Raw genomic sequence first — 12,009 nt, forward strand, 5'->3', positions numbered from 1 at the left:
CTGGAGCTCCACCGGCCCGTCCTTGCAGACCCCTAGTCACCTGGCTTCTCTCTCTCATGGTCTCTGTGCTTCCTCATATCCCCTCCTGCCAGCATCTCCCACCCAGCTTCTGCTGACCTCCAACCTCCAGCTTCTCAGGGGAAAGTGGGGAGGTGGGCCAGCAGCCCCTACTGGCCTCTCGCGCCCCCTTGTTATGCCCTTGGGCCACTTACCGCCCAGCCGTCTGCTCCTTACCTCCCAGAATGAGGTCAGTTGTCCTGCCCCGGCCCTGCTCCAGGCCCCTCATAATTTATTCACCTGCACCCCACCCCCCAGCCTTTATCCAAGGGAACCAGATCCTGCCAGACACCTGCCACCTGAGATGGTGGCTCTGGCCTCTCTCTCAGCCACAGGTGGCCATCCATTCATGTATTCCCTTTGCAAACATTTGAGGCCAACTGGGACCCAGTCCTGGTCTAGCTGCTGGGGCTCACACAACTGATCCAGAAAAGGGCTACAAGACAGTCTCCAAGTGCTTGGGGACACTGACTCAAGCATCAAGGAGGCTTCATGGAGGAGGTGAGGGGATAGGGCAACATTCTATGCATTGCCCACCAATGTCCAGCCCGTGCTTGGCCCTGGGCGAGCACTGGGGTCCATGGAAGGCATCAGCCATGGACTTGGAGTGTCCCAGGCACTGGAATCCCAGCGGGTATGTTGGGTGGAAGCCCTTAGGAGGGAGGGAGGGGTCAATAGCCCCTGGAGAGGGGATGAGTTGCAAAAGTTTGGAGAAAATTTCAGAGGGGCTGAATCTTCAGCAAACATATGTGGAGCACCTGCTATGTGTCTTCCTGAGCACTGGGAGCCAGTCCCTGCTTTCTGGAATCTTCCAAGAAGTGGGAGGTGCACGTTCAGCAAACTCCAAATAACAGTGCAGGGAAGACCCCAACAGGCTGTCCAGAGGGAGGAGAATGGGGACCTCGTTGTGACTAAGGGGCTGAGGAAGTGACATGTGAGCCAAGACCAGAGGGATGAAGGGAGGGACCGAGTGAAGGGAGAGGGTGGCCACGTGGCAGAGGGAACAGCCTCCACACAGCCCTGAGAGGCTGTGAAGATCTGAGGAAAAGCCAGAGTTGAGAGGTGAGTGGACGCTGGCCAGGTGGTCAAGGTTGGGAAGGGCTCGTTGCGACCATTCATGCTGACCATGTGATGAGTGATTCTGTGTCCAAAGAACCATCTAAGAAGGTGGGAAGTGGTGAGAAATGTGTGTCCCGAAGTATAAGCCAAAGTCGTTGAGGCCATAACTGGTCAGGGTTTAGTGGGGGGAAGAGTTTTCAATCGAGGAGCAAAGGGTTTGTGTCTAGGTTCAGAAAGCCTTGCTTGGAAATCCTCCCTGGCTTGTGTTCAGTGAATAGCATCCTAGAACATTCATCTTGGTGGCCTTGACTTGCCCAGCCTGACTTAGCCAACCTTGAGTCGCAGCTCCAGTGTCCAGGATGTCCAGGTGGATCATCAGTTGACAGATGAATGGATGGATGGATGGTTGGGTGGACAGGTGGGTGGTTGGATGGAGGGGTGGATGATTTGACGGATTGGTGTTTGAATGGTTTGTGGTTGGAAGGATGGGTGAAAGGATGGATGGATGGACAGGTAATTGGATGGACAGATAGGCGGATGAATAGTTGGGTGAGTAGATGGGAAGTTGGATGCATGGATGAATGGATGGTGGATGGACAGGTTGATGGCTGACTGATGGAAGAATGGGTAGATGATTTGATGGGCTAGTGGTTAAATTGTTGATAGATGGATGGATGGATGATTGCATAGATAGATGGTTGAGTGGATGGTTGAATGAATGGATGGATGGATGAAAAGATAGATGGATAGACAAATGGAAGATGATTGGGTGGGTGAATAGGTAGTTGGCTGGATGGGTTGGATAACTGGATAGGTGGATGTTTTGATGGACTATTGGTCGAAAGTTTGGTTGTTGGATGGATGGATGATTGGGTAAATGGGTGTATAGATGGATAGATGGCTGGGTGGATGGACTTCTGGCGAAGGCCTTATATTCTTCATTAAAATTGTCCATTAGGGTGGAGACCATGTCTTACCTATTTCAGTGTCTCCCGTGATGTCTAGCCCACTCATTTCCTGATACATACTAATCAACCTGTGAATGAAGACTTGTGTCTATCTATCTCGCCCTAATCTGAGCTGTGATTCCTCTGACGGCAAGATGATGGCTCCTTCTCCACCCTGTTCCCCACAAGCCAAACCCAGGCTTGGCACCTGGTAAGCACCATACACAGAACCATGTTGAGACGCCATTTCACACTCACTAGGATAGATCGCTAAAGTAAAAGACAGACAATAAGGACTGTTGGTGAGGATGTGGAGAAGCTGCAACCTTTATTTGCTGCTTTATTTAGGTTTATAAAATGGCGCAGCCACTTTGGAAAAGAGTTTGGCAGTTCCTCAAAACGAGTTACCATATGACCCAGCAGTTCCACTCTTAGGTATATACCCAAGGGAATTGAAACCATAAGTTCACACAAAAATTTGTACACAAATGTATACAGCAGCATTACTCACAGTAGCCCCAATGCGAAACAACCCAAATGTCCATCCAGGCATGAGCAGGTAAACAAAATGTGTGTGTCCATACAATGGAGTGCCATTTGTCCATAAAGAGGAATGACGTACCGAAACAGGCTACAGCATAGGTGAACTTTTCATAAGTCAAAGCAGCCAGACACAAAAGGCCACACAGCGTATGATTCCATTTATCTGAAACATCCAGAATAAGCAAAGTCATAGCGACAAAACAGATTAGTGGTTGTCAGGATATGGGGGAAACGGGAACGAGGAGCGATTGCTAACGGGCACAGGTTTCTTTTGGGGATGACGAAAATGTTCTGCAATTAGATAGCGGTGATGCTTGCACAACTCTGAATATTCTAAAAACCACAGAATGTACACTTTATAAGGGTGGATTGTATGTAGCCATAAAGCTACATAAAAAATAAATATATGTTTCAAAACCTGCTGAAGACAGGTGCTGATGTAAAGGACTGGAGATGGGGGATGGGCACAGGGAGGTGCTGGCCTCCTGGCCCAGGAAAGCTGTGCTGCTGGGCCCCAGAGGAGGAGCCCCAGGGTGGCCACAGAGCTCGACCACAGGCTGCGCCTGTGAAGCAGAGGACTGTGGGTAAAAGCAGCCACCCAGAACACCACAGCACAGCGCCAAGCCATCCTGGGTGACAGCCCACCCAGGGGACCTGAGCATGATGGCTGGAGGGTGTGAGGGTGTGAGGGTGTGATGAAGGAGGCAGACCCACTGGAAGGCAGTGTGTCTCCGCTCTCCCAGGTCTGTGATGCTTGTGCCAAAGGAAGGGCTTGTGTGCCCCTGGCCAGAGCAGGCAGGTGAAGGCACCTGTCTGAGCCTCGGTGTCCTCATCTGTGTAATGGGAACGAGACCCCTTCCCTCCCAGGGTGTTGTGGAGATGAAATGAGACTGTTTATAGGAAAGCTCTTTGTAAGCTGCTAAGTGCTGAGCAGATGTTCCTCCAGCTGTGAGTGAGGGATGAGAACCCGGTTCTGGTGCCACCTCCCCCACCGCCTCCCAGCCCGACGCAGCTGTGGCTCAAGTGGGGCTAAGAGATGCTCCTGACCAGGCACTGTCTGGGTTTTTCCCACGCTTTCGATGGGCCGTTCTGCTCCTGAGAAAGATGCCGTCCTCTCTCCTTGTGGTTCCGACAGGCCCGTGCTCAGGTGTCTGCCTCAGTCAGACCCCAGCTCCCTGGGAAGACCGCCACACCCACCGAGAGCCCCCCAGGAGAGGTGGCAGCCAGAAGGAGAAGTGGGCTGAGGGTGCTAGATGGGCCAGCAGGGAGGCGGGCACTGGGCTCTGCCTGGAAGGACGCAGCCCTCCCAGGTCCAGGAGGTCCTGCCCATCTTTCCATCCACCCGTATCCCCAGGCCCAGCCTGTATTTGAACAGTATAGAGCACTCAGACTCAGTCAAAAACAGTTTGGACACTACAAGATCTTGCAGAAAAAAGAATGAGAGTTCAAAGTGAGGCCCCTGAAGCCAGCCAGACCTGGGTTTAAATCCTGTTTACCAGCTGTGTGACCTTGGGAAAGTCACTTAACCTCTCTGTGCTTCAGTTTCCTCCTCTGGAAAATGAGGATCAGAACAGTACTGAGTCTTAGGGTTGTGATATATGCAAAGCTCTCAACACAGTCCTCAGCCCCTAAGGGTTTGCTATTATCATCATCATAGAGAGAGAAGTGTAAATGGATATGTCTACTGAAATTGCATTCATTCATGCAACAAGCATTTATCGAGCACCTACTGGTGCTCGTGGAGGGGACCCAGCAGTGAGCAAGGCTCTCAGTCCTGGTCCTCTGTGGGCCATGATGACTGAGGCTGTTTGGGTGTGGCTAGGTGATGCTAAGTGTGGCTGCCTCTCGTCAAGCCACTGCCCTGTAGGCAGAGGAGCAGGTGGGCGCGCCGGCCCTGCCCACCACACCCAGCCTTACCCAGAACGTGCTCAGCTCCGTGACTTGGCATATTCCTGGGGCGGGGCGGGGAAGGTGGAGGGCGGGGAGCAGACTCGTAAATATAAGGCCTCTGGGCTCCTGCCCACTTCCTGCTGCACTTGCACTTCGCCGCCGCCAGTGAGTAGGGTCTGGACCAGGTGGGGGTGGGGCAGGCCGAGCTACCTCCTCTGCTGGGGGTCTGACCCCGAGACTGCCTGCCCCTGGGCCCTGCAGCCCCGCGGGGGGGGGGGTCCTCCTTCATCGTTCCATCCGTCTCTCCTAGTGCCGCCCTACACCATCGTCTACTTCCCCGTCCGAGGTGCGGACCCTGCTCCTTCAGGAGGGCGAAGGGCACAGACCGGGTCCAGGCCGGACGCTCAGGCTGACCGCAGGGCGGGGCCAAGGCGGGAGCCGGGATGCGGGGGCGGGGCCTGGACCTCGAGGGCGGAGTCCGGAGCCTCGGGGGCGGAGTCCGGGATCTCGGGGGCGGGGCCGGGATCCGCTTTCCCGGTGGCTGCCTCCTCGTGAGCCACCGGCGCTGCACCCTATCCATGTGTCTCTGTTCTCTTCCTGGCGCTCTGTGTGTCTCCGCCCCGTCCTCTCTTCCAAGCCAGTGTTGAGGCCGTGGTCTCCACTCTTGCCCTGAGGTCCATCCCCTCCCCAGAATGCCTCCTGGGGTTTCGGTCCTATCCCTGTCTACCTTCCCCATCCTCCTGACCCTTCCCCAGGGTGCTGTGAGGCTGGGGTCTCTGCCCATCCCCACACCCCCGTCTCTGCCAGGGCGCTGCGAGGCCATGCGCATGCTGCTGGCTGACCAGGGCCAGAGCTGGAAAGAGGAGGTGGTGACCAAAGAGACCTGGCTGCAGGGCCCACTCAAGGCCTCCTGTGTGAGTGGCTGTGCCCAGGCAGGGGGCAGGTGCTGGGCCTTTGGGGGCAGAATTAGGATGGGGGACAGCTGAGCTCAGCGTCCCTCACTGAGCCGTGCCACCTCCCAGCTGTACGGGCAGCTCCCCAAGTTCCAGGACGGAGACCTCACCCTGTACCAGTCCAATGCCATCCTGCGACACCTGGGCCGCTCCCTCGGTGAGTCCTGAGGTCGCAGGCCTCCCAGTCCAGAAGAGTACCTGACGGGTTCCGGCAGGATGTCCCGGGGCCAGAGCTGTTGTACCTGCAGCCGCTAGGGTCCTGCCTGGCTGGAGGGCAGGCCAGATGGCCCTAAGGGAAGGGATAGGGGGGTTCTGGCTTATGGGGCTGAGGCTGCCAGTCCACCTGGGCAGAGGTCATGCAGCTCGGGCTAGCTCCAGCCACGTAGTCCCAGATGGGTTCGCTGTGCCCATTTCCCAGACAACAGCTCGGAGGAGGCCGCTGGCACCCACGTGTGTGCTGGTGCAGGCTAGAGGCCACTGCGGGTCTGGCCAGGGCATTCCAAGTAGACCTCCTGCCCATTTCTTCCTTCTCTGGCCTGAATCTGGAAAACCCATGGTCACAGGGAGCAGGCCTGTGGCCTTGTTTCAAGGGTGGCAGGAACATGGCTTAGGGAGGTGGCTGCCTCTTCTTTGCCCAGCTTGGGGCGTCCAGAAAAGCCCCAGGTCCCAGGAAGACGTGGCAACTGGGGAAGGGGGCAGAGGAGCAGTGGGAGCCCGCAGGCTCAGGCCCCCGCTAACTTCTGCAGGATCCAGGGCAAGGACAGAGGCCTCCGGCCGCAGCCTGCCACCTCCTCTTCCCACCCCTGGGCTGTCCTGCACTGCCTGTGGCCCTGCCAGCCCACACAGCCAAGTTCTGTCCAGGCCCTACAAACAGCCACCCCTCGGGCCTAGGGAGGCAGGCACCAGAGACTTGGTCCCCTCTTGCGGGGGACAGAGCTGGCAGACGGGGCTTGGGTCTTGGGTCATTTGGCCAGGGAATTTCCACGTACCAGGGACCAGGGGTGTGGCCTAGGAGTCAGGCGTGGGCTTCAGCTGGGTATGTCCCCTTGGACTCTTGGAGATGGGGCAGCAGAGTTATGCAGAGGGGGGCCTCCAAAATGAGGGACCTGGTTGCCCAGGCCTGAGACTGAGGGCTTTTGGAAGAGAGAGCAGCGTGGGGTACCAGCCCAGCCAGAACCTGACCCGCTGCTTGGCCACTGACCCAGGCCTCTACGGCAGAGATCAGCGGGAGGCGGCGCTGGTGGACATGGTGAACGACGGTGTGGAGGACCTCCGTAAGCGCTGTAGCCACCTCATCCGCCATGACTATGTGAGTGGGGGGGCCGCGGCTGGCGCTCAGGGCTGGGGGTGCAGCCGGGGAGGTCATCTGGCCAGGCATGCTGTATGCCGCCAGCTGAGATCACTCCTGTTTGCAGGAGGAGGGCAAGGCCCGGTATGTTCAGGAGCTGCCTGGGCACCTGAAGCCTTTTGAGACCCTGCTGGCCCAGAACCAGGGAGGCCAGGCCTTCATCGTGGGTGACCAGGTGAGTACTAGGTCCAGCCCATTGTGGGTCCATTTCTCAGATGGGCACACTGAGGCCCAGAGGCAGGCCATGACTGGCTCATTGGTTCCCCGCGACCCCACGCTCTCCTCTCCCCGCTCAAGCCCCTCGTGCCCCCTGTCCTGCAGATCTCCTTCGCTGACTACAACCTGCTGGAGTTGCTGCTGAGTCACCAGGTTCTGGCCCCTGGCTGCCTGGACTCTTTGCCCCTGCTCTCGGCCTACGTGGCACGCCTCAGCGCCCGGCCCAAGCTCAAGGCGTTCCTGGCCTCCCCCGAGCACGTGAACCGCCCTGTCTTTGGAAGCCGCAAGATATGAGCCGGCTCGGCCTCCCCAGGAGAGGGTCGCCCTTGGGAACCAATAAACACAGGGAGAAGAAGCCGTGCTGTGGTCACCAAGCCGCTGGGTGGGCACAGGGGACCCTCCACCCCTGCCCAGGTCTCCTCGGGGAGGATGAAGGCTGGGTGGGCATCTGGGCCCTGGAACAGTGTTAGGCCCCCCAAGCTACCAGGAGACAAAGAGGAGCTCCCGGCTCAGGGAGGAAGGTGGAACTTCAGGCCTCCAGGAGGACGGCCTTTGACCCCACCAGCGCTCACAGTTATAGCACCTGGGGGAGCCCTCTCCGTCTGAGACGAGGCGGCCGTGAGTGTCACTGACTGACGGTCCCTGCCGTCTGTCTGTCTGTGTGATGAATCCCATCAGGCACGCAGCAGGGTGGTTTCGGGATGGTCTCTGCACACTCAGACGTTGTGCACACATGCACACTTGGGAGTGACACACACTTGAGTGTTTCACACGCACATCCATGTTGCCCGTTCTCATGTGTTACCCATGGTCTCAGACACCCAGACACCCTTAGCGGGTGCAGCAGGCAGCCAGCAGGGCCCAGGGGTGGGGGGCCCCAGGCAGGCCTGGAGCTCTGGGCAGTGTCCACTGCTTGGGGACCCAAGGGAGGTCAAGGGTCTCCCTCAGCTCCAGGGAGCCTCTGTGAACCCCTCGTGACAGCTCCCAGTCCCAGCCCTTGCTCCCTCCTGAGGGGCTGCAGCCACCTCCTGCCTGGCCCCCCAGCCTGCCTGGCACCTCCTGCAGGCTCGCTGGGCATCAAGGAGTCAGACAATTCCAGAATGCCTGGCACTCTCTGTGCAAACTTCTCAGTGGATACTCGATGCCCTCTAGGTAAAGTCCGCAGCCTGCCAGGCCCTCCTCGATATAAATTCCCCGTCTCCAGAACATTCCCCACCCTCCCTGCCCAGTTCACCCTTAGAGCCCCACTGTGCTTCTCTCAGCTTCCCAGACAGCCTGGCTCTGCCCCTCCAGCCTTTGTCCCTGTGACCCCCTCTGCCCAGCTCTCTCCTACTCACCCACCCACCCACCTGCCGGTGGCCACACCCCTTCGGTGCTCCCTTCGCTGTCCCTCTGGCAGTGGCCCAGGTGACCTGGCACTTTGGCCTCTCCCTCAGCTCTACTCTCCCCTGCCCCCAGGTGGGAAGGCTGACTCACCTTTACCCATCAGGCAATGGGGGTGCCAACACCAAGAGCTGACTCTTTTTTTTTTTTTTTAAAGATTTTATTTTTTTCCTTTTTCTCCCCAAAGCCCCCCGGTACATAGTTGTATATTCTTCGTTGTGGGTCCTTCTAGTTGTGGCATTGGGATGCTGCCTCAGCGTGGTTTGATGAGCAGTGCCATGTCCGCGCCCAGGATTCGAACCAACGAAACGCTGGGCCGCCTGCAGCGGAGCGCGCGAACTTAACCACTCGGCCACGGGGCCAGCCCTCAAGAGCTGACTCTTTATGGCCCACATACTACTACCTCCGGGCGTCAGTGGTGCACTGTTCACAGGCCTGTTGCCCCTACTCCATGGGAGTTATCTCATCTGTCCCTCTCAAGGGAGGAAGCTGAAATTCAGAGAGGTGAGGCAACTGGTCCAAAGCCACACAGCTCATAAATGAGAGAGCTAGAATTCAAACCCAGCTCTGAGTGACTCCCAGACTTATGGGTGGTCCTTAGAAAGGGAAGGAGGGAGGGGGTTGGGGGCCAGAGAAGAAAGCAGGAGACCAATCTCAGGGGCAAAAATGACCCAGGCATGGGCAGGAGCCAGAGGCTGGCAGAGGCTCCTCGGCGGGTGGAGTGGCCAGGGGTACTGGCGTCTGCTGTGGAGGCCTTTCCTGCTGGACTAAGGACTTGGAGTTGATTCCCAGGGCGCTGGGGAGCCACTGCAGGCTTTTGAGCGGGAAAGAAGACATGAAAGAGGACTTTTAGGAACCTTAGACTGAGTCCTCAGGAGCCCTTGAGCGTCACCTAACTCAACACCCTCGCCTTACAGATGGGTAAACTGAGGCCTGGAGAGGGAAATGGGCTTCCCAGCCTCACTGAGCAAGTGGGTAGGTGGGCCAAGATGATGTCGTGGGTCCAAAGCTCCCAGGCCTCCAGCCTGGCTGCTCAAAGGAGCCTCTGCCTGCAGGACCTCGAGCAGAGGCCCTGTGACGAGGGGCACTGGGTTTGGGGGCTGATGGGCAGTTTTGATTTCCAGAGGAGGAGAGCTGACCTCTTTGGGTGGGATGCCCTGGGAAGGGCCCGTTGGTCCCCAAGAGGAAAGTGGTGGCACCCTGAAGCACCCACCGCCCTGGAGGCAGAGTCTGCTGCCTCGGGGTCCCCTGTCCTGGTGGCTTTCACCACGCTGCCCCAGGGAGACTGTGGGGGAGGGCTGAGGTCTGCAGCCACATGGCCTGTGAGTGCCCTGGTCCTTGTCCCCAAGCCTTCAGCAGAGCGTGTTCAGCTCCCAGCCCTCCCCCACCTGATGCCAGCAGGGCAGGCAGCCCGGCCTGCACCTCCCCACGGGGAGTGCGGAACCTCAGGCCACAGAGGCCCACCATGCAGGCAGACAGGACAGTGGCCGTGGGAGGCCACAGAACAGACCTGGGGGACACTTGGGCATCCCGCAGGTCCCAGGGTGGCAGGAGGAAGTTGCTCTTTTGAAAGTTTCCTGCAACCAACTGCTTCCACATTCTTCGGGGTGACTGGGCATCTTGAGTGCGCTGCTCCGGGACCCCAAGAAGGTGGATGGAGGAGGCTCCCGGCAGCTGAGAGGGGCGCCCCGGGGAGTGGCTGGCTCCGGCGTGGGTGGCGGGGGACTGGTGTGAGCTGGCGCAGCAATGCGTGGGGTGACAGGATGGCTAGGTCAGGGAGAGGCTGAGAGCTCTCCAGGTGGAGAGGAGACAGGTGACCCCTGGGCTTCCTCCAAGCAATGCCCCCAGTACTTTACATACCTTAACTCGCTTAACCCTCACAAAGGAACCCACCTGGTAGATGCTATTAATATCCCCATTTTACAGAGGAGGAAACTGAGACACAGAGAGGTGAAGCAACCTTCTCAAGGACACACAGCTGATTAAGAGGCCGAGCGAGGATTTGAACCCAGGCTCTCTGGCTCTGGAGCCTGTGCTTGTAACCACTCTGCCATAGGTCGTGGCTTGAGCCACTATTTTTTATATTCTGGTACAGTGACGGCAGGAGGCTGGTAATTCTGGTGACCTCCTAATTCTGTGGGGCACAGGAATCCCAAGAGAAAGGTTGGGCTTCCAACCTATCAGGACGGGAGTGGAAGTGGGGCTGGTTCCAGCTGGAAGGTCGGGACATTTAAAGACTGGTGACTGGGTCTGCTCCCCAGCTGGGGAGGTGGGACGTGCCAGATACAGATTAAATGCTCCATCCTCCAGGGAGGCTCTTGGGTCAGAAGGGGGCCAATCAGTTCACCCAAGTGTTTGCCCTTTGGTGGCAGCTCTGAGACTCAAGGGTCTCCCCTGGGGTACCAGCCCGGGGAGTGTGGGGGTGAGGAGTGCAGGCATAGAACCCAAGGATTTGGGTCAGGTCTCAGCCTGCGGGCCTCGCTCCCCAGCCACACCATCCAGCAGCCGGGAAGCTGCAGGGACTTTGGCCCCATCCCTCCCAGCCTCGCCTCCTGCCTCTACCACCCTCTCCCAGCTCTGTCAAGGTCCTCGATGGCTCTGGCTTGGGCTCCACCCCCGTGACCCTCTTTCCTGCCCTGGTCCAGGGAGCAACTGGAGGTTGGGACCCCTGGCTGCCTTTACCCAGATGTGCAAGCTTGGACAAGTGGCCGACCCTCTCTGGGCCTGTTTCCTCTTCTGACATCCCCGGCAGTCACAAAGTGCCACACTGTTTACCTCCTGTGGGTCAGACACTTGGCAGGTCTTAAGACTCATTTTACAGATGAGAAAACTGAGGTCACAGCTGGAATTTGCACCCAGGCAGGCTGACTACCAAGCCTGCCTTCTTCCCCAGATGGCCCCAGAAAATGCTCTCAGTTGCGTTCCGGACAAATTCTGGACGAAAGGAGTGGTTATTTAAAACGTTAACGTTAGTTAAATGTTAAATATCCTGATTGAAATCAAGTTGAAACCACAGGAATTTTAGAAGCTAGAGCAGAGGTCACGCCCAGCCCCTGGCCTGCTTTGCCGTTTGCCTCCACGGCCCGGAGAGGCTGGAAACCAGCTCAGCGACGTGCGAGGATGGAATCGGGATGAGCATGTGCACCCGGCAGTCTCCTCTCGCCGAACCATGGAGATGTTTACCCCCAAGAACCGCCCAGTGTTTGTCTGGGAGACGTTTTTGGCAATGAAAGCACATTTGAGCTCCAAACATTCCTGCTGGGAAACTTTGGATGGGGTGGGAGGGGAGCCTGCATTTCCAGATGGGATTTTCTGCCATGAGGTCAGGAAGAGAGCCCTGAGCCCTGCGTGTCTGAATGTTGTTTGCTGCCCCTTCGGCTTGTTTTCGTGAGCCTCGTTCTCTCCCAGGGGAGAAAATAAAACAAAGACGTTTGGCTCACTGCTCGGCTGAATCTGCGACTGGATTCTGGCTCAGAAGTGTGTCAACAATGAAAAGGTGGTGGCTTCTCAAAGATTCAGGCTCAGTATGTGTCAGTCTTCAAATAGACCTGCTGTTAGGCCACCCCTGTGGAAACTCTCAGAAGTTACCATTTTGAGAGTTCGAAGCACTTGC

The 12,009-nt window shown here is 57.6% G+C and overlaps 1 protein-coding gene across 1 annotated transcript; it reads left to right on the forward strand.

The window, feature by feature from the left end:
• Positions 1 to 4,552: 4,552 nt before the first annotated feature.
• GSTP1 (glutathione S-transferase pi 1) lies at positions 4,553 to 7,368 on the forward strand. The gene is made up of 7 exons (XM_014844697.3): positions 4,553 to 4,661; positions 4,807 to 4,842; positions 5,304 to 5,410; positions 5,519 to 5,606; positions 6,655 to 6,758; positions 6,865 to 6,972; positions 7,119 to 7,368. Coding segments are annotated over exons 1-7 (633 nt in total). The 5' UTR covers positions 4,553 to 4,660; the 3' UTR covers positions 7,308 to 7,368.
• Positions 7,369 to 12,009: the final 4,641 nt, after the last annotated feature.

The sequence above is a fragment of the Equus asinus genome, chromosome 17 (assembly GCF_041296235.1).
Source record: "Equus asinus isolate D_3611 breed Donkey chromosome 17, EquAss-T2T_v2, whole genome shotgun sequence".
Classification (NCBI taxonomy): domain Eukaryota; kingdom Metazoa; phylum Chordata; class Mammalia; order Perissodactyla; family Equidae; genus Equus; species Equus asinus.